General features: G+C 39.4%; 1 protein-coding gene across 6 annotated transcripts in view; it reads right to left on the bottom strand.

The window, feature by feature from the left end:
- The window catches only part of LARP4B (La ribonucleoprotein 4B), an 82,788-nt gene that overhangs the window by 19,074 nt on the left and 40,035 nt on the right, over positions 1-23,679 (bottom strand). For all 6 annotated transcript variants that reach the window (XM_040968104.1, XM_040968100.1, XM_040968101.1 and 3 more), the window contains 7 exons: positions 21,728-21,875; positions 21,393-21,533; positions 10,280-10,358; positions 8,015-8,151; positions 3,703-3,806; positions 1,084-1,194; positions 51-104 (listed from right to left, as the gene is read on the bottom strand). In XM_040968104.1, coding sequence (XP_040824038.1) covers positions 51-104; positions 1,084-1,194; positions 3,703-3,806; positions 8,015-8,151; positions 10,280-10,358; positions 21,393-21,533; positions 21,728-21,875 — 774 coding nt within the window. The remainder of the gene's footprint in view (positions 1-50; positions 105-1,083; positions 1,195-3,702; positions 3,807-8,014; positions 8,152-10,279; positions 10,359-21,392; positions 21,534-21,727; positions 21,876-23,679) is intronic.

Genomic DNA, 23,679 nt, shown 5'->3' on the forward strand with positions numbered 1-23,679 from the left:
AACCTTAAGAACAACAACTGGAAAATGAAAACACCAAGAATCTTATTTACCTTAATTGGCTTTCCTTGGAAAGTTTTGACTTCTTCTCGCAGGTATCTGTAAGCCTATGGGCAAAATCATCCAAAATGTTATTCTGCTAATCTTTATACCAAATAAGTAGATCATCAGTTTAAAAAGTCAAGTAAAAAATTTTTAATAGGTACAATATAGTAGACAAAGCCTAGAACAGTGATTCTTAACGTTGTTTGCACACAGATCCCTTAAAAGTAACACCCCAAGAGCCATGGAATTCTAACTAAAACCCTCAGAAACAAATTTGTGCACAATTTTTGTTAAGTATTATTAGACACTATTAAGTCCCCCAAACACATGCGAAGAATCCTGACCTAGGGAAAAATGATGACTGATCCTATTATTAATCCCAATTTGAAACCGGGATTACGTAGTTGAATAAAGGAAATGTTGGAAAGGACAGAAGATTAGAATTGTAATATTCAAGTAATTACATATAGACATCCTTGCTCATCACCAAATCAAATCTACATGAACCTCCTGACATAACTCTGCAGGCTCTGGTACTCTGATTCAACCTCATACAACCACTGTGTTCCACAAACACAACGACTACCATCTCCCACTCTCTTCTCCCTCTCCAATTAAAGGACACACAGAAGTCTTTCTGTCTTCTAATTCTTTATCACTTTATAAACAAGATGTTTCCTTTTAAACGCAAGGAAATAAAATTTCTTAACTGCTTTTTTCTCCTTAAGAGTTTATACATCTCCCTACCTTAAAAGCACTGTGTTACACACAATGTTACAACATACAAATATTAAGGTAAAAAATTTCTAAAAGGCATCTGCAAACAGTAAAGCCTTTCTCTGCGGATTCACTTAAGCAGTTTATCTTACAATGTCTTTAGGAAGTCACATGTTATATCTAGGCTACAAAAATTGCCTATTAAAAAACACCCATCCAAGTTTTTACAATCTGATTTTATCTGCAGCTTATATTCAAACTTAATGCCACAATACAATAATAATTGTATCATAATGCCCAAATTTAGTCCCATTAAGAATTTACCTGTTGTGCATCAGCTTCTGTTTCAAACGTAATAAACCAATTATCATTATAGGCAAATTCACAGTTTATGAACTTCGGTAAATTATTTCCTTTAAATAGTGCTTCTACTTCCTACAGGAAAGAAAGGTTAGAAATTTAATTCTCAAGTATGTCACTTTTGTCCTCACCTAAGTCTAACATATGCTAATGCACTTCAAAATAGGCTAAAAAGTTGGGTAGGGCTTCCACAATCAGAATCACAACACCATAGGAAAGTAATACAACTTGTTTATAGCTGTTCCTGTTTTCACAATACTGCTAAGCTATATTAATGGTAAAAATGCTATCATTTTTCCACTAGGTCAATAATTGTACTTTACTTTCTTTAAAAAAAAAAAAAAAAGAGGGGAGTGACTTAAAACCTTTTTTAAAAATTAGCTTGATTTTTGCTTCTCATAAGACACAACTGAAAACAAAGCCACTGGGTATTGGGCAATAACTGATCCCTCAGAGAGGGAGCATTAACAAAATGGCCCCCAAAGTGCCCAGCTCACCTTTGAGTTTTGAGGCTGCAAGAGCCAGAAGGGCAACTGTAAGCTCCCAAGTTCAGCAGAAGGCACGCCCTAGGCCCGCAGCATGAGGCTAGGAACAAACGCCTGAAATGGTTAGTGGGAGCACCTGCAGGTGGAACGGGAATGACTTTCCACCAACCAGAGCAGAAAACCTAACTAACAAAGGACATCAAGAACAATTATGGAAAAGGGGGACGGGGACAGTGAACACCAGCCTAGAGGAAACATTCCTTTGGTTCCACCTGACAAATATCCCTTAAGGATCAAACCGGCTTAAATTTACTGAACTGCATTTCAAAAGGAAGTTCAAGAGTAGTTATAAAAACGTTCAGAATCAAAATCGACCTGCTTACAATCTTAAAAAATTATCAAGCAGGTCCAGAAATAGTGAAGTGTGATCTAGAGTAAGATCAATCAAATTAGATCTAAAAGTGTTGTTGATGACTGAATTAGTAAGATTAAGATATATTAAGATACATACACTATTGGATATATATATATATAATCTATATGCTCCAAAGGAAAAGATTTAAATAGAGGTATGAGCACTAAAAAGAAAATTCCACAATGAATATTTGGAGAGGCAAAAAAATAAAGCACGAAATGAGAAGTACATGGAATTGAATTAATAATGGTTACTTCCTGAAGGGAGAAGAAAATATTTTTTAAATGGCACAATGAACTTCAAGTACAAGAAATTAGAAAGCTATCCCAAGACATACTGCAATCAAATGGCTTAAAACTATAATAAAATCTCAAAGCATTTAAAGAAAAGACTTGTTATACACAGAGAAATGAAGATAAAAATGATAGCCTCATTATCAGGAACAATGCAGACTGCAAGAGTAGATCATCTTAAAATACTGAAAGGGTTGAGAAAACCCTTGACTATCAAGAAATCTATACCCAATAAACACCTTTTCTAAAATACTCTCTCAGCATACTAAAACTGAAAAAAAAAATTATCAGCACCTACACAAAATGAGAAGAAATATAAGTTGTAAATACCAAACATAAAATAATATTTTAACACGTTTTAATCTCTTTAAAAGAAAATTAAAATGTAGCAACATATTGCTAAAATTAGGATTTCATGGAATCAAACTGTATGAGAACAGCACAAGTTCTGAAGTAGAAAATTGGAAGAATACTATGAGGTAAAGAGAAACGCTATTATACCAAACAAAGATAGATACTACTAAGTAAAACGCCAACTCTAACCCTTAGAGCAATTATTTAAAAAAAAAAGTTATACACAATTAGCAAAAAAAGGGAAACAAATACTCATTTAATTCAAACAAAAGAGGAAGAAAAAGACACAAACATAAAATAAATTGAATAAATTTAAGCTCAGTCACATAACTAACTAATAAAATGTGATGTCTGCTACAATTTAAAGGCAGAACTATTCACATTTGGTAATATAAGTAAGACTCAGGGAGAGGTAGAGACTAAAGGAGCCTGAATAACGTGTAACAAAGCAGAAGTGAAAGGTTTCAGGGTTCCTCAGCATTTTTCAACTTTTACTTTATCAGGGGTCTTGTGTAAACTATTTTTAATGCTTTGACTATTTTAGCAGATTACTCTGCTAATACTTTGGATATTTACTCTAAAAATACAAAAATCAGTGGCAAATAAGAGAGTAAATAAACATCATAGCCTTTATCTGGTAGCAACTCCACTGGTGCTAAGGGAACATGCCTAAGATCTTGCTGTCATAAAGGTACTTCTTTTGAAATGCTACTTAGCATAAAATGCTTTTTTACTTACAAGTTAGTATTCTCATTTTTTACTTAAATAACCTTCTCTTCGTCTTTAATTTCTACTACTGAAATGCACAAACCTTACTTATGAAAGTGTTATAAGTGTAATGTATTAAGTATTTCTTAGACGAAAGGTTTGAGAATCATTTCCCCCTCAAATGAGTTGTATTGTAATGATAAAGATGGAGTAAATCTTAGGAAATAAGAAAAATTCATGTAGAAAAATAAAACAAATTTAAATAAAAATGGACACACACACAAAAAGCCATGGGAAGATGTTTAAGTACCCTTGATAAATTACTTACTTCCACAGGAGTAGATTCAGATATTTCACGCAATATTACTATGCAGCGATTTTGATTTGGCCTTACTTTTTCTCCCTTCTCATCCACCTGGACTAAAGGTAAAGCTATAAAGAGAAAAAAAATCAAAGGTAAAAATAAGCATTGGAACATGACACTCTAATGCAATGTAATACACTGCAACACTAAACACCTTAGGCCTATGTTTAAGCAAAGAAATCACATATTTTGATAGCCTAACACAAACTATTAAAACTTTTTAAAGATTGAACTCCTTTAAACCAGGAAATACGGCTATCTTAAAGACTTCCAAGAGTTATAATTTATGTAACACTATGAAATAAAGCTTGTAAACAGTTCAAATATTAAGAGTAAATTAAAACAGTGGAAAACTGACTTTTCTTTCTACAAGACTCTAAAATAATTTTGTCACAGCTTTTTAGGTACAAACAGTTCTAAGACTCATACACAGTTCCTGAGTACCCTTCAACCAGTTCTCTCTAAAGTTACACATGACAGAACAAAAATCTAACACATTGCCAACAAAACCATGCCAAAGCTGGTATAGTACTACTAACTCAGGAAGGCCTAATTCAGATTCCACTAGTTTTTAAACACACTGATTTGAGTTGTCAGTGTCATCTCTAACACAGCATGTTATAATCATAACCTAGGATGACCAGTGTTCACTACCAAAAAGACATAAATTGACAAAATCAGGAGTGAAGCCAAATTATCACTACAGGGTTCTTTCATTATTTAAAGGATAATAAGGTTAGTGTTATAAGAAGTTACAAACTAAGAAATTTGACAACTTACATGAAAGAGAAACATTCAAGACACAAACTACTAAATCTCACTCTGGAAGAAAGTATCACCTAGAAAAGATGGTTTATCTATGGTAGAAATTTGTATGGAGAGCACTAAAACAACTGAAAAGTAATCTATCCTATGAGCCATAAATCTGCATATGAGAAAGTGACCTGCAACCCTAATTATAGCAGCACAACAGCAAAGACATGGAAACAACCCAGATGCCTATCAAAGGGCTAGATAAAGAAACTGTGGTACATCTATTGCATGGAATAGTACTTAAGCCACATAAAAAAAAAAAAAGAAGAAATTTCACCATTAATATCAAATGGTCCCAAACACAGAACATTATGTTCAGTGAAATAAATCAATCCTAAAAGGACAAATATCGTATGTTCTCAGTTTTATAAGGCAATCTTCACACAAAACATGTAGATATATGGGTAAGTATGTATCTATACATATTCTCATAGATGAGCTGCAGAATGAAGACCAGCATATCAGGAAGAAGATACATGGTACTTTGCATCTCTACTCCTAAAGAAAAGCAGGGCTCCGAGTGAAACTGTTAAATATATCTTGCCAACAGGATGCTAGACTTTGTACCACTGTCTATACCTATAATGCTGTGATACACTTAAACAGCAAAATGCTGGATTTGTGACTGGTGCTGAAGGATTACACTATTGTAAAAATATGGAAAAAACAGTTTTAGGTGGGAATGCAGACTGGAAGGTATCCTTGTGCCTACAGAACAGTATTATAAAACACACACACACACACAGCACAAATATGAACCCAGTAGCTAAAATCCTCTTCTGGCATGCGCCGGGATGCCATATGCGTGCTGGTTCTTCTTCTTCTTCTTTTTTTAAAGATTGATTTATTTGTTTCCAGTCCAGCTTCCTATTCATGGCCTAGCAAAGCAGTGGAGTATGACTCAAGTCCTTGGGCCCCTGCACTGATGTGAGAGACCAATAAGAAGCTCCTACTACAGACTGATTCAGCTTCAGCTGTTGTGGCCATTTGGGAAGTAAACCAGCAGATGGAAGATCTCTCTATTCCTCTGTCTCTCAAATAATATTTACTTTCACCTTAAAAAAAATTTTTTTTTACGTAAAAAATAACACCAATTTGATAGCATAATTACTTTAAAAAATCACAGAAAAGTGAATACTTGCTGATCCATTCCACGAAGTCAGAATGTCTCTGATAACCAAACTAAACAAAGACATTGTAAAAGAAGAAAACAGCACACTAATATGTCTCAGGACAGAGGTCCAAAATATGTAAGTCTTGGTAAAGTGAGTACAGTAACATAAAAATAGTAGTGAGTGATAAGGGAAGGTTATCTCAGTAAGAAAACATTGACTATCAAATGAAAATTAAGTAATTGAATTCACCGTATTAGTGGATTAAATATCTGGCAAAAATTAACATTCATTCCTGATACAAAATTTTCAGCAAAGGTAGAAAGAGAATTTCCTCAACCACATCCCCTAAGAAAATCCTACAACTATTAATGTTTCTATACTTGATACTTCCTCTCCTCCTTCCAGGATCATCAACAAAGCAAAGACATGTGTTTCCTCCACTTTCATTCAACATTGCACTGAAGGTTCTAGTTCATTCAATAATGTTAGAAATAGTAACATAGGGCATGCTGATTATGTTTAAAGGGAAGATCTTTTTATTTTAACATCAAGCTTACTTAGTACAAATAAACAAAATTAACTGATGAAAGATGTAAGCTAAAATTTATTGAGTTTAGTCAGATTTAGCATTACAAAAATTAACATGTAAAACTGAAATGCATTTTGTGCACTAAATGTGTGACTTTTATATATATATATATAATAGTATAATATAAAAATAGCATATAAATATAAAGAGCTCAATCAACACTAGTTATAGTAGTATTCAAATTAAAACATTTATCAAGATAAATCACTTTGGGAATGATGATAAGACTAAAGCTTACTTATGTCACCTTCTTCAGAACTCCAAAAACATTATACTATGTTGGTTGTATTCTCATTTCACACAATTATTATATATGCACATACATTCTTTCCAAAAACTGAGTACAGAAAGATTATTGCATGCTCAAGAGCTAATTACAAATCAATAAAAGGAAACAGTGCAGCTTGGCACTGGGATGGGGATGGTAAAACCTGTCCATGGATAAACTGGCTTCATTACACAACATGGAGTACCTTCACAGGCTACATGAATGACTCCTGGTCAGCAATGATCAACTGACAAATTATCCTCAGTAAAATCTGCAAAGGATGTCTAAAAGGAATAATGGAACCTGGAATTCATAGTACTAATTAAAAAACAATTTTTAAACAGAATACAGATAATACAAGAAAGCTATTCATGTTTTAAAGACAAAATCAAATTCAGCTGATAATGACAAGATCAGAAAGCCCAAGACCATCTTCAAAACCAGCGTTACAACTTCTGTTAAATTTACACAAGAAAAAAAAAATTCTGCACTGAATGTGTCATTACTAGCTAAACAAGGGCAATTTCTGTACATTCACCATAATGAAGAGATATGAGTAACCAATTTAGGAACAACAGTGTTGAAGCATTCAAAAAATGTAGGCTGTGGTCAGCGAGAGGTGGCACAATTCACATGGTGTGCTTGGTTAAGACATCACTCAGAACTCTATCATAAATAATTCATTAGTCCTGAGGAGGGAAACCACAGAAAACACTTGGTATTTGCACTCTCAGCTTAATTTGACTTACAATTATAAACAAAATGGACTGATTGCAGAAGGTTAAGTCTTCAAATCAGAGGACAAACACACAAACTATAGCTGTGACATATACAGGTAAAACCTTAAACATTTGTATGTCTTAATGTTTCTGTGGGTCTCTGATATAATGTATAAGTATTCTTTGATGAGAAAAACTCACTTAAAGGAAACATTCAATTTTATCTCCTCAAATCCTAAGCAAGTTTTAAACTATTTTAGTGATAAGAAATGTTAATTATAGTATCTCTAATTTTAACCATAAATACTGATATTTTTGATCTATGAAAGTAACAGTAATGTTTAAAAATCTCCATTAATCCAGTAAGTCCCAATTTTAAAGTTTGTGACTCTTTCAATGACACGCTATTTGTTTCAAAGTCATCATAAGTGGTATCTTATTTAATTAATAAATGTTTATAGGTTCCCATATATAGAACGGTGGGGTATAAAGGATTGACAGGATTCATTTTCTACTTCAAGTGACATAATCTGTTTGAGCGTTGATTGTGAATTCAAACAGCACTCCTCTAGACTGTCAAGAACTGTATTAGAATTATGGAAAGAACAGTACTAGAATTATGGGGGACTGATCACAAAGGAATGGGAAGACCAGAAAAAACTTGAATTTCTGTCATATTCCTTAACATTTCACAGATGCAGATTTAAAGGTTCACACTGGCAAAACTAATATTATATAAAAAAGTATTCATTTCAAATTGTTATTTACTTACATCTTAGCACTTCAACAATCAAATCCACATCAGTACTGAGTTTCTTGATATGGTCAAGGTTAGCTACCGTTGTAATTGGCACATACTGATCACTATCCATCTGTGATATAAGATACATGTCACTAGCAAGATTCTCCCTGTTGAAAGAAAATGACTTCTTTTAATCAACATTTCTATAAAAGGCAGTTTCATCTGTAATAGCACTGATTTTGCAAGCGATATGAGTGTGGTAGGGTATTGCCTGGAGTTAAATGTAAACTCAAGGCCCATCTGTTACCTGCTCTTTGTCTAGGTGTAGGCAAATACTATTCAAAGATTTCTGGTAAGGCAGGCAGAGCAGAAGTAAAAGCATACTACACTTCATGTAATCAAAACTAATTAGCAGATTATTCTTTTTTAAGACACAGTTATTGTTTACAGTAGCATAAACCGACACCTGGGATGCCCCCATTCTGTTACCAGGGTGTATGGAATTGAGTCGCACAGCTCTGCTTCCAGCACAGCATCCTGCTAACAAGCACAGGAAGGAAACAGATGGCTGCTCCTGGAATTTAATAATTACTGGAGTAACTCCTCTCTGCCTCCCATGAGAAGGCACAGCTGGAATTCCTGGGTCTTGGTTTTGGCCTTGCCCAGACCTTGCTGAGGGGGCATTTGCGGACTAAGCCAGTGAATGGAAGATCTCCCCACTCTCTGTCTCTGCTTTTCAAATAAACAAGCAACTTCAAAAAAAACAAATAAACCTTGTAGCTATAGTTCTCCTGTTCATCTTTGTTCTAAATAGCATTTGAGCAGCTTATTATAAATACACACAGAATTTCTTTTTAAGTAAGGAAAATATGGAAAGACCAGGATAAAGTCAATACCCAAAATGAATGCTGTTTAGTCTGGAACACTTGCTAGAGAAGCTGCAAATCCGGCTCTGGCTTCCTAGTAGCCAGAATTAAAAAGAAGGAAATAGGATCAGTATCTTTACCCACAGGGTCAAAAGGTAAGCCATAAATAATTAGTAATGTAGGCCAAGATGACTTATTTCCTGTCATAGTGGCCATATTGACACTTCCTGTGAGTTTCCAGAAATGTGTAACATATTGAATTCGTCCTCAAAAAACCCCTGAAAACTAAAGTATACTACTGGGTTTCACTGGAGCCCCTTCTCACAATAGCTCTTTGTGAAAGTCAATGACAATCAGTTTTTCAACTTATGCTACAGCATCTTTTTGTCTGTAAAAGACTGTAAGACAACATACTTAAAGTTTCTAATTTGTTGAGTACACAGAAGAGAAAGGTAGACTCAACACAGAACCTTTCTACCTACCCAAGCAGCCCTACTGGCTTTCAGTGGCTCTAAGATCTCAAGGATCTGCAGAAAACACGGGAAGGAACCATTTCTAATAGAAAACTTTATAGATGGCCAGCTACCTTCAGACTTAAAAAAAAAAAAAAATCACATCTGTGGCTGACATGATCGCTCAATTGGCTAATCCTCCCAATGCAAGTGCTGGGATCTCCTAAGGGCACCAATTCATGTCCCAGCTGCTCTACTTTCCATCTGACTCCTTAGGGTCTGGGAAAGCAGTAGAGAATAGCCCAAAGCCTTGGGACCTGAGACCATGTGGAAGACCAGGAAGAAGCTCCCAGCTCTTTGCTGTGGATTGGCTTTGCTCTGTTATGCCTATTTGGGGGATGTAAGATATTTCTGTCTCTCCTTTTCATAAATCTGATCTGCCTTTTCAATAAAAATACATAAATCCTTAAAAAGAAATTACATTTAATTCAATCCCATCTTCCTATATATTCAGGCTAGCCATTTTAATTTTGAAGGCTCTACAGTTTCAACAGAAAAGATATTCAGGGAGAAAATAAATCCAAAAAGATGACTGCCATACTAAAACAATTACCTGTGACAGTTATTAGCCACATTTTGAGAAATGATAGAAGTGCATGTCCTGTCAAACTTCAGTGACATCGAAGGCTCTATCATCACAGACTGATTCAGGGGGTCTGGAGTAGTCCAAGAACCCATTTCAAATGGTAATCCAGATAATGATCATCCAGGGATTTATGATTTTAACTTTACTGGTCACTGAGCTGAAGATTATGTCTCGGTCTCCAATGCATCAAAAGGTTACTATTCCTCAATATTTCAGAATTCATATTATCAGGCATACACATTCACTTTACATAAAATATCATATTTGTATCGAATAACTAATTGGTACCATCATAGACAGTAAATACTAGAAAAATCACTATCAGCCTTACCTAGATAAACAGAATTCCAATGTTTTTTTAAGTACTTCTCGAGGATCTTCCTGGCTTTCTGGTTGAGATTCATTTCCTCCTGTATAAAATGATAATCTACTCAGTAATACAGTAGAGTAATTGTAATATCTTCAGCATATAAACTAATATACATAGGAAAGTACACAAGAAAAAAACCTAGTATTTTTTCAACTAAAAAAATTGTAAATCTGCTTTCCTCCCCCAAAACAAGAGTCATACAACTTAAAAAAAAAACACAAAAAACAAAAACCTAAATTCTAAAAAACATTTCTCTTAAGATGCCAGGTGATTTGTGCACCTGTGTTCACAGAGAACCCCAGTCAGTGGAGTGGAATGGTGCTCACAGGTCTAGTGGAATGGAATGGTGCTCAGGCTGAGCCTGCCTCCCCGACCCCTCTGCAGGCCCAGCACACTGGTTGTTGTGTTGAATAGATATTTATATAAATTCCTAAGCAAGAAGCACTGAAATGCTATAAACAAACATGTTTACTTTGTATCATACACAGAACAGACTAGTACAAGAGACACTTCTATCTTGGAAGTTAAACACTATGAAAGGCAGACAAAATGTGGCCATTTAGAACAAATAAGAACAAACAGAACAGATAACAATTCCTGTCAGCACTGTACCATGGGCTTCAAGAAAATTCATTACCACTAGCAAAAAAGAAAACTGCTGCAACAATCAGAAATCAAAGCAGAGCCAGGCTATTTGATGGGACCAAAAACTGTAAACAAAACTCAGTGTCATTCTTTACCCACAAGGTTCTCCTGATCATTCCACTTAAGTTCACATTCCCAGCTCCTAAATTTAGTAGATATTTACCTTGAATTTCCTATATGACAGAAACTGCTGCAGGAACTGTGAATTCAGATTAACGAAGGCAAAGCCTTCTGCTCTCATGAGGTCAGTGTTTCAGTGAGAGAGGCTGACGGTAGATAAGAACTATAAACATAATGCTAGACACACACATAGAGCCAACACAGAGGAAAGCAGACCAGCAGAGGTGGTAGAGTGCCATGTTCTGCTTTACAAGAGTTGCCAGGCGATCTAGGAAAAAGTGGGATGTATGCCAAGGTGGGAAGTACAATTCTAAGTGCAAGTGCAGTAGGCACAGGGTTCCAGAGGCAGGAGCCTCGAGGAATCAGGTCAGAGACAAGATGCCAGGGACAGGCTACAGGTGCAGCAAACATACTGCTCAAGACGCCCACATGCTCGACTAGTGTTCCAGTTCTACGCCTGCTTCCTGCTAATAATCAACCTAGCAGGCAAGCATTCAAGTTCTTGAGTCGCTGCCATCTGATGGGAGATGGAACTGAGTTTGGGTCCTTGGCATTAGCTATTTGTGGGCATGTAAAAAAGAGAATCAATGGGTGAGAGATCTGTCTGTCCTGGAGTTTAGTTTGTAAGAAAGCTTTCGTGCTACATCCCACACAGACAGACCACTTAATCTGAACTGCGGAATTTATCGTATTGTATTACCCTTCCAACATTTCTGAAATTGGCAGCCATATCACTCATTCTTTTCACTATTGTGTTCCATTTGTCCACCGATCAATCTAAGTAGCTATTTGTCAACTTTACTGATCTCCTGGATTCTTTTTCTGAGTTGATTCACTCCTTCCTAGTTTACAGATTTTACTTCCACCTTTGCAATACGCTGTCTTCTGGTTTTGCATGTCATTAACCCAGCATCTGAAGGTGCAGGGCTCACTGACAATAAGCCTTTCTTTTTTCAAATAGACTTTGGTCTTACTAATTTATCTGTTAACACTATTTTTGCAAAAACAATATGTAAACTCTACTTAAAAACTAAACATCCTTCAAGAAAAAAATGCAAAAAATATCACAGACAGTTTGAAGAGACAGGGCAAGTATCACAACCACACAGAGTAGAGATAATGCAAATCATTAAACAGGCATTTATGATAGGTATAAATTACTCAAAAGGCTCTAATGGATGTAAGTGACAGCATGCAAAAACAGTAGGCAACTTAAGCAGAAAAATGAAAAATTAAGAAAAAACAAAAAGAAATGTTAAACACAAAAACACCGAAACAGAAATTTAAAATGTCTTGGATAGATTCATTAGGAAAATGGACATGGTTGAGAAAAGTCTCAGCAAGAGGGTACATGAATGCAATGGAATTAATAGAATAAGAATTAGAGTAAGAATAGAATAGAATAAATATGTTTAAAACTGAAAAGCAGGGCCAGTGCAGTAGCACAGTAAGTCAATCCTCTGCCTGCAATACCAGTATTCCATTTGGGATATTTGTGGCCTGGGAAAGCAGTTGAGGACAGCCCAAAGTCTTGGGACCCTGCATCCACGTGGGAGACCCAGAAGAGGCTCCTGGCTCCTGGCTCCTGGCTTTGGATCAGCTCAGCTTTGGCAGTTGTTGCCATTTCAGGAATGAACCAGCGGATGCAGATTGTTGTCTCTCTTGTTCTTTCTATAGATCTGCCTTTCCAATAAAAATAAATCAATCAAAATCAAAATCAATCAATCAATCAATCAATCAATCAAAAAAAAATTAACAAGGACCTGCACAGTAGCCTAGTGGCTAAAAAGTTCTTGCCTTCCACACCCTGGGATCCCATACGGGTGCCAGTTCGTATCCCAGTTGGTCCACTTCCCATCCAGCTCCCTGCCTATGGCCAGGGAAAGCAGTTGAGGATGGCCCCAAAGTCTTCCGACCCTGCACCCATGTGGGAGACCCAGAAGCTCCTGGCTTCTAGCTTCAGATCAGTTCAGTTCCTACCTTTGAGGCTACTGGGGGAATGAATCAGTGGATAGAAAATCTTCCTCTCTGTGCCTCTCCTTTTTTTCTGTAATTCTGACTTTCCAATATAAAAATAAATAAGTCATTAAAAAATTAAAGATTGAATTACTATGTGATACAGAAATTTGATTTCTTAAAAAAAAAAGAAAAAACAAAGAAAAAGAAATCTGATTTCTGTGAATATACCAAAAGAATTAGACCAGGGTATAAGAGAGAAATTTTACATCTATAATTGTAACAGTATTATTCACAATAGTGGAAGTAATCCAAATATCCACAACAGAAAATAAACTGAAAAACAAATAGTTTGTATATAAAAGCACATTATTCAGTCTTAAAAAAGAAATTCTTACACATGCTACAAAATGCATGACCCATGAATACACAAAAAAGTGATATTAAGCCAGTTTAAACATGGTATGATTCCATTACATGTGGTAGCTAGACTAATCAAAGTCAAGATACAGAAAAGATTGAGAAGGTATTCAAAGGTGATTGTTGGACTGAGAAAGTGTTAATAGTGAATTTTTAAAATTTTTTAAATGAATACAGTTTTAATGTATGTAATAACACTAAACTGTAAATTTTAAAACTGTGAAGATAATAAGAAAAGGTTTAAAATTTTAAATTTCCAATTAAAAATATCTGTCAAGATGCTCAACTATGTGCTATGAATATTGTATTGTAAAAATGAAGAGATGAAAGTCATTCATGCTAAAACTACAAACCAGTGAGAGTAGTTACGTTACTTTCAGACACAGCAGACTTGAAGCAAGTAAAGTTACAGCATTGCTACATAATGATACAGGGCTCAACCATCAAAACTGCAACAATCCTGACTATGCAGATGTCCTACACACAGTATCAAAGCACAGGAGCCAAAACCCAGGACAGACACTATAGCAGACAGTTGGGCAATTTCTTAGAAAACTGAAAGTGAACTTTTGGCATAACTGTACACCATGACATTTACCCAAATGAGTTAAAAATTATATAAAAATCTGCACAATGACATTTATAGCAGCTTTATCATAATTACCCAAACTTGGAAGCAACCAAAATGTCTCTCAGCAGGTGAACGAATTAAGCATATTGTAGTTTGCCAAACCATGAAACAGGATTTGGCACTAAAAGGAAACATGTTAACAAGCCACAGGGAGACATGGAATAACCTTAAACACAACTGAAAATGCTACACATGCTTGATTCCAACTTTTGGATATTCTGGAAAAGTGACACTACAACATAAAAGGATTAGTGTGGTCAGGGATTGGGTGTGGGAGGCATGACTAAGCAGTAAAATGACTGTATAATACTATAATGGCAGATACCCGTCTGTGCACTTGTCCAAATCTGGACAATGTACAACACAACAATTAAAACCTAATGTAAACTACAGATTTTGGGTGAAAATAGTGTGACTCATGTAGATTTATCAAGCGTACTGAATGTACTAAGTCTTTTGGAGGAGGATGAAAACAACAGGAAGAGGCTATACAAGTGCACAGACAAGATATGTGGGAATTCTCTGCATTTTGTCTAATTTTGTTTTGGAACTAAAAACTACCAAGAAGGTGCTTGTGAAAATATAAGTTAAAACCACAGTAAGACTCCATTAATTATCAACTGGAATGACTGAAAGTAAAAACATAATGAATATTGGACAGAACTTAATATACAACTAGTGGGAAAACAAAAATTTTACCACCACTATAGGATACTTAGAAAATGTCTGTGGACACTACTATAAAAAACCCGATGCTGGGGCTGGCACAGTGTGCCCCAGGCGAGTGGAGAGGTAATGTCCCAGAATGTACATGAGCCAGGACCGGGTATGGGAACCTATCTATGATCTTGGGTCTCTGGTGAGCAGGCCGAACTCCAGGACAGCCTGAAATCCCACCAGAAGACTGGGTTTAGAAACATCAGCCTGGGGAACCCACGTGCTCCAGGGCACAAGGACTACATGGATTGATCAGGGAAAGGGATATGGAGATGTGAAGGAGGGAGGAACACTGAGGGAGTATGTTGCATATCAGGAAAGACTTCTTGGAAGATTTCCACTGACAAGGATGCTCCTATACTTTCAGGTAAGTGAAGAGGCTGAGACTAAAAGGTTTGGAAGGAGGAAGCCGGAGGACCTTACTGGGTCAGACCAATGCACCAGCCCATGTGTGAAACCTGAGCTGGGCTAGTTAGTATAGATCAGCGCTGACCACTACACACCAGTGCACACAAAAAGCTAGGTCTTGGGGTCTTTCCTGGCAGGGCTAGATTACAGTACCTGCCAGTAAATGTCGAACAGGGACAGGTCGTTAGGTTGGGACATGATGCTAATCAGCTTGCAAGAGAACCAGGTCTTAGGGCAGATTCTGTGGGGATATGTGGGCCATCCCTGTGGAACTGCAATTTCTGCTGGTTTGCTTAACAGTAGGGGCTGATGATGGGCTGTGCTAGGCATGACCATGGAACCTCTGACACTCATAGGTATTGCAATTGGGAACAGGATGGACTGGTCCAGGCTACAGCAACTGTAGGCACACCCAAGAACAGAGTGTGGGGTGAGCCGGGCCGCAACATCCACCAGCTCATACAAGGGCCAGGACTGAGCAGGCAGACTACACTGGGTAAGGATAGCTCCTATTTGCACATGTGAGATCTGGGAATGGGCCTGGCGGTGTAACTATGGAAATTCCCCTGGTGGGACGTAGCTCCCACTGGTGAGCATGTGATTCAGGCCTGGGTGTTGATCAGGCTGGGCAAGGTAGCTCCACCCATCGGCAAGTGTGTGGGTTGGTTTTGGGGGGGGGGGGTGGATAAGGCAGGGCCGGGCCAAACTTAACCCACTGGCATGTGCAGGAGCCAAGGTGGAGTGTGGTTCATGCTGGGCTAGGGTATCACACCCACAGATTTGCATGAGTCAGGGATGGGAGCAGCCTGGGCAGGGATGGGCTGCAGCACCCTACCTATGAGAGTTGGGACTGGCGATGGGCTGGGACAGGTCAGGCTGCATCATCCAATGGCAAAGGCCAAGATGGGGGACAGGTGATGCCAAGCTGAGTCATAGTAAACACTGGTATGTGTAAAATCTGTGGTTGGGAACAGAACTATCTGGGAGATAGCAGAATGCCCTGGCTGGGTTGTGGTTCCCATTGGTGACTGTGAGAGCCGGAATGGGGGTGGCAATCTGTGCTGGACATGGCAGTAGTGCCCTGTACCATGGGGCGTGGAATGAGCCTAGGGTGTGCCAGACTGAGCTAGACTCCAGCACCTGCTGATGGTGATGAGAACCAGGAAGGGTGTAGGACAGGTTAGGGTAGGACTAGGTCTTTGCCCTCGCTGAATGTTGCGAGAGCTCTGTCTAGCCATGGACCAGGTATGGATAAGCTGTAGCACCCAACAGCAAAAACGGGAAAGGGTGCAGGTTGGTGGGGCAAGGACAAGAAGTAGACTAAGTCAGTCTGGATCAAGGACCCACATGTATGCGTGAGATCTACCACTAGGAGGCAACTTCATAGAGGAGCCTGGGGAACTCCTCTATCAGGACGTACTCCCTACAGGTGAGAGCAAGAACCAAGACTACGAGCAGCACAGCACAGACCAGATTATGGTACCCACTGGCATACAGGTGTGGGAGTGGGCCAGGCTGGACCAGTTACTAACACTCACTGGCAGATCTGAGAACCAGAATGTGGTTCAGGGCAGGGCAGGATGGGTCAGGGTGTAACACCAGCTAGTTCACATTACAGTCAGGAGTGGAGGCTGGCTAGGCTGGGTTAGGCTGAAGCACCCACCAGCATGAGCTGGAACCAGGGACAGAACGGGCCAGGACAGACGACAGCACCTGCTGGGCAAATGCCAAGGTGAGGCAGATCATTCCAGACTGGGCCATAGCACCCAACAGCAGACATGAGACCTGGGATGGGTGGTGTGAACCCTGTAACTGGGCTGCAAGGGGCTCCTCTGCTGGACTACTGCTCCCACTGGTAAGCGTGAGAACTGGAACGAGGGCAGACTAGGCTGAGCAGGTCTATACTACCTGTTGGCCTGAATGTGAACTGGGTTAGAGGGAGAATCAGGCTGGGCTCACTGACTGTACCCTTGGTGCAAGCACAGGCCAGAGTAAGAGCAGGGTGGTTGGTCTTTGGCACAACATCAGCTGGCAAGTGCTGGGACTGGGGAGCAAGTCCTGTCAAGCTGGACTGGATAATCACCTGGAGAATCCAAGATCTGGGAATGGGAGTAGGCCCAGTAGGGAAATTATGGGTTCCTCTCTATTAGGTTTCAACTCCCACTGGTGAGCATCAGAACCAGGGCTTGGAGTGGCCCTGGTTAGAGGGGTGGTGGCAACCACAAGCATAACTGTGGGCTGGATAGTGGGGTTGCCTGGGTTAAGCTAGGCTTCAATGCCTATGCACATATATGAGAACCGAATCAGATTTGGGACAGACTGGACCATTTTGTTGCACATACTGGTAAGCATAGGAACCAGGACTGGGGCAAGCCAGGTAGGGGTTATCAGGGGTTGCTCCAACTAGGCTGCAGTTCTCACTGGTGCATATGAGAACTGAGTGTTTAGTGGGCAGGGTTGGGCTAGGCCGCAGCATCCGTTGGTTTACATAAGAGATGGGGCAGGAGACAAAACTGCCCCAACAATTGCAACTACCAGTGTGTGTGTAAGCAGATGTGAGTGATGACTGAACCAGACTCCATACTGGCAAACACACAAGAGCTAGGTCTGGGATCACTTCAGACAAGATTTCTTTGGGGGGGTCTCCTCAACTGAACCACTGAAGTCAGAACTCCAACCATGGGGAGAATTGCAGGTTCTGAAGTCTGACTACGGAGTGCATGTGTCAGAACTGGTCCCCCTCAGTGGCTTAGATGGAGCTATGGAGAGCAAACCCAGAGGCACATTGAGGATTTGGCAGTCAGTTAAAGACTGCAGAGGATATCTGGTACCATAGCAGAGGAAGGAAGGAGGGCAGAACAAATTGGTCAACTACCCCAGCCAAATGTTGACAGCAAATATCTGGGCAAAGAGACCCCAAGGTGGACTATATTAGCCAATGTACCTCCTCACACTGGTGAGACTGACAGCATTTCAGAACTAATGAAACCACTTCAGCAGAACTCTTGCAGTATGCTCTATGTCAAGGAACATGGGATGACATCGGATGACTGTTCCCCATCCCCAGGTACCGAGATGGTTGGGAGGCTGGGTTTAGTTTCTCCCTTTATCTTTGCTCTTCCCTGGGACAAAGGAAGAAGAAAAAGAAAAGAAAATCCTCAACTCTTCCCACCCCAATCAACTACATAAACCATCACCAAAAATGAAATTAAAAGGTGAAATAAATCATTAAAAACAAAAACCTGTGTATGTCTTTTAAAAGTATTTGCACCAAGAATAAATTTTTCACTTTCCAACACTTGTCCTTTGGAAAATGGCTTTACCATTCTTAAAAAGACAAACACATTCCTAACACACATTCATCTATTCCATTCAAGGGACTGTCTTAGACAAATGAAACTACACACATACACAAAGTCTAGCCTACAAGCGTTCACAGTGGCTTTATTTGTAAAGTCTCCAAATGAGAACAATCCAATATTCATCAACAGAAGAAAAAAACCACAAAATTGGCACATACACATTGTACACTACCACTAGGAGATATGAAGGCACCCGTTATTAATGTATGTATGACTAGATCTCAAAATTAGCAAGCAAATTAAAGAAGTCACACAAAAAAGAACACACACTGTCAAATTCCACTTATATAGTTTTGAAAAAATGCAAGCTAATCTACAGTGACAGGAGGCAATTTAATGGTTTCCTGGAGAAAGACGATGATACCAAAAGAAAAGGCACAGGAAGCTTTTCCTGGCATTGACATTTTCATTACCGCGACTGTGGTGGTAATGTTTCACTGGTATGTGAGTACACATAACTTACCTAACTGGGTGGACAAGGAAATGAAGAATGAGGTAGGCATTTGGTGCAGTGGTTAAGATGCCCACACCCACTATGACAGAGCGAGCATTTACATCCCGGCTAGCTCCTGGTTAGCTCCTGGTTCCTACTAACATGTATCTTGGGAGGGAAACAAGTATTAAATCCCTGGGACCAATAAGGGAGAACTGGGTTTCCAGCTTCAGCCTAGCTCAGCCCTGACAGCTGTGGACACTTAAGGAGTGAGCCAGCAAATGGAACATCTGCCTTACCTTTCAAATAAAACAGAACAGAAAACCAGCAATGAGGAATGAGAAAGGTGAGCAAATATAATGTTATGAAATTATCTAACTCTCTGTAAGAAAAACAAAACTTATAAAAAGTTGGGGTATTCCTTAAAGGCATATTCACTGTACTGTATATTAAATATACCTTCCTAATGCTCTTCCCAAAGAGGGGGTAGGGAAGGTAGGACATTGTTGCCTAGCAGCACTTCACTGGGTGGATATGACAGTGTTTGAGGTACTTGCTAAGTAACTATGACAGAAGTTGGAGCTGGTTGCAGGAAATTCAAACCTTGAATTGAAGATTTGAGAAACAGAAGTAGAGAAGAGATGAGACGTGAGACCAGTGATGTCATTCAGCAAGTACTGCAGCACTATTATACGGACCAACGTGCAAAACTGAGGACAAAATTCTTAGTACTGAAACAAATACTGTTTATGACATATCCTTCAAACACATTTTTGGTTTGGTTCGAACATTTAGCAGTAAAGAGTGTAATAACAAGAAATGAAGGTATGTTTTCTCATTCACCTTGCTATCGCAAACTCAAGTGTACCTTTAGGCAGAACCAAAACATCTGACAAAAAAAAAAAGTGATGAAAAAGTGATGAAAACATCTGACAACCTCTACTCAATTTCCATCAGCCATTACCCATTACCGGAGTTATCTCCTCTACTTAACTGCCCCTATTCAACTGTTAATAACGAAAGTAAAGCCTACTCCTTAGTTCTGTTGGATTTCAGGTACAAATATTACATGTCAATGAGAAATGTAAAATCAGGGGTTACTGTAGATTCTGGCAGACTACTCCTGGCCTGCAGTGCCGGCATCATGTTGTGTGCCAGTTCAAGTCCCTGCAGATCCCTCCTAGTGACCTGGAAGGGCAGCTACCTCTGCCCCCTACGCCCACATGAGAAATCTGGAGGAAGCTCCTGGCTCCCACATTTAGATCAGCCTAGCTCTGGCTGCTGGAGCCATTCGAGGGGAGAACCAGTAGATGGAAGATTTGTCTCTCTCTCACTCCCTCTCTGCAAACTCTCACTTTCAAACAAAAACGGATGAATCTTTAAAAAAGAATTAAAAAAAATAAGCCTAACAACTGACTTGTATTTCAGTTTAAGCTAGAATCAAAATTGGAAATAAGCATTCTGTTATCTACAAGCATTTCTACAATGGCAAACATCCTGGCTCCCCTTGCCCTCCCAAAAGAACTAACACGATTCTGTTCCTCTGAAAATAGTTTTAAAATAAGTCTTTTACAAAAAAATGAACTTGCAGGGTTGATGCAGTGACTCATCAAGCTAGTACTTTGCCTTGCAGTGCCGGCATCCGATCTGGGCACCCGGCATCCTATCTGGGCACCCGTTCAGGTCCCAGATGCTCCGCTGCTGATCCAGCTCCCTGCTGTGGCCTAGGAAGGCAGCAGTGGAGACCCAAAACCTTGGAGACACAGCAGCTCTTGCCTCCTGGCTTCAGACAGGCTCAGCTCCAGCCATTGTGGCCACTTGGGGAGTGAACCAACAGATAGAGGATGCTCTTTGCCTCTCCTCTATAAATCCGTCTTTAAAAAAAAGGAAAATAAGAACTTTTTAAAAACTAAACTTCCTTTGGATTTTCTAAGCATATTTTTTACCATATCATGATTCATTTTGATCATGCTCACCATGTTCTATATTGTAAATGTTCGCTCAGACTGGGAGTTGAATCATTAGATTTAGTATGAAATTTAAACAGTTTACTTGATTCTCTTTTACTTCTGCCATTAAGACACTTACCCCTTTCATTACAATGCCTGTGTATTTTTTTTTCTTATTTAGAAATCTGTTACTTACTGACACTTCACCCTACTATTAACCTTAAGCTTCTTCATTAAACACGCTTCATATTCAGGTGCTACTTAAGCTTCATACTGTCCTTAATGTCTTTCCCAGGCAGAACCTCTCAATCCTCTATCCCCACAGCAGCCTGCAGCAGAATGAAAAGCAGGCAATGGAAGAAGCATTGTTTAGTTAAAGCTTTAAAAGCTCATACTCTATAAGAAAATGGATCCATAAATTAGCCTTCCTTACCTGTTTCACTATTTTCAGGTAGAGATTCATATTCTGCATGATCCAGGGCCAGAGCACTCATGTCCGTCTGGCTGGACTCCTGTGCATCTGGCAATGTTGCATTCTCATGGCTTTTGTCACCATCACCATTGACATCCAATCCTGCAATTTCATCCCAAAAGGTTAGAAGGATCACTTTCCCTTAAAAAGGAAGAAAATCTTAACTGGAATGTGAAGGGTCTCTGACACCATACATATGCAAATTAACAACTACTTAAAAGAGAGGAAAAACCTGCAATCAAAGGGGTAAACTGCAGAGCTAACCTGGCCTCACCCAGACCAGGCTCCGGACTCACCCTGCTGGCCACAGTCTGCATGATGGCCGGCCGTCTCCTCCCAGGCAGCGCTCACACCAACAGCTGCACTACTTGCTTCCAAATTTAACATATGAGTCCCCCATACTTTTGCGTTAGGGTTTAGCTCTGAAACCTTGGTTGCTGGTACCTAAGAGAAAATTTTATATATGAATCTGTGCCCACTTTTCAATCAACCACAACTGTTAATTAATAATATAATTAAAACTTATTTACATTAAAGGAAAAATCACAATAAAAAATTTGCACACGCTTCTGGGATAAAATCCGGTTCAAAAGTATGTTTTTAAAAATGCGGATGTATTTACAATTTAACTGACCCTTAGCTTCTTATTTCCTCCTAAGCACAAGACGCCGTGGAAGCTGAGGGATGAGTGCCACATTCCCAACCTTCAGGAACATCTCTCCAAGTGTTCGAAAGTCTGTATCTGATAAATACTGGTGATTTCCTAGACCAGCTAATATGAACCTCAAGTGTAAAATTTAAACATTATAACACAATGTAGATGGATTTAAAATATTTTAATGATTTATTTTTATTGGAATGACAGTTTTAAGAGACATCTCCTACTTTTTTTTTTTATTTTGACAATCTTTACATAGTTAATTAGGATAAAAAGGTTCAAGGGCTACAGGAAAGTGGATAAGACTAGTGTTTTTTTTTTTTTCCATATTTTTTCCTTCATGTTTAAAGGGGGGTATTAAGGGAGAAGGCCCACCCAATTTCCCACCCTTCCCAGATCCCGGATGTAGGGCATGCTCTGAGGTTCTTGCTCAAGTGGTTTTTGATATTTCAACAGTTATGAATCGCTGCCAATCTTGTGAGACATCTCCTATTTAAGAAAGTGCATCTCCTATGCACTGGTTCACTCCCCAAATGGTTGCAACAGCCAGAACTAAGCTTATCAGCAGCCAGGAGCTTCACCTGGGTCTCTCATGTAGGTGCAGGGTCCCAAAGTTTTGGGTTGCTCTCTGCTGCTTTCCCAGGCCAAAAGCAGAGAGCGAGATGGGAAATGGAGCAGCCAGGAGATGAACCACTGTCTATATGGGATGCCAGCACTACAAGAGAAAGGATTCGCCTGTTGAACCACAGCATGAGCCCCAGATGGATAAAAATGCTAGTAGATGTTCAAGGACTCACATTAAGCTAAGGCTGTAGAAAAAGGGGATAGCGTTGTGATGTAGCAAGTAAAGCTGCCACCTGCAGTGTCAGCAGCTCATATGGGTGGACAGTTCAAGACCCAACTGTTCCACTGTTTATGGCCTGGGAAAGCAGCAGAAGATGGCCCAAGGGCGTGGGCCCCTGCACCAACATAGGAGACCTAGAGGAAGCTCTTGGCTTCTGGCTTACAACTGGCCTAGCCTCAGCCACTAGGGCCACTTGGAGAGCGAAACAGTCATCTCTTTCTTTCTATAATGCTGCCTTTCAAATAAATGCGTTTTTTTTAAGCTGTAAGCAAATAAAAAGTTCTTTCTGTGAACTAACGTCTGCTGAAGTAGAAAGATGAAATATATCACACTTTCAACAGAACTTCTTGTTCCCATTTCTGAAGGAACTTCAATATCACCATAAGGGTTATTTAAAACACAAATTCCTGGCCCTATTGAAGCAAGTTACATAATGAAGTGAGATACTCAACCTCTAAAAACCTAACCTAGGGCCCCGCACGACAGTAATGGTAAGTCCTAACCTTGCACGCACCAGGATCCCATATGGACGCCGGTTCTAATCCTAGCAGCCCTGCTTCCCATCCAGCTCCCTGCTTGTGGCCTGGGAAATCAGTCAAGGAAGGCCCAAAGCCTTGGGACCCTGTACCCACGTGGGAGACCCGGAAGAGCTCCTGGTTCCTGGCTTTGGATTGGCCTGGCTCCAGCCATTGCGGTCACTTGGGGAGAGAACCATTGGACAGAAGATCCTCCTCTCTGTCTCTCCT

The sequence above is a fragment of the Ochotona curzoniae genome, unplaced genomic scaffold (genome assembly GCF_017591425.1).
Source record: "Ochotona curzoniae isolate NIBS_2020 unplaced genomic scaffold, NIBS_Ocur_1.0 scaffold_4683, whole genome shotgun sequence".
In the NCBI taxonomy this organism is placed as follows: domain Eukaryota; kingdom Metazoa; phylum Chordata; class Mammalia; order Lagomorpha; family Ochotonidae; genus Ochotona; species Ochotona curzoniae.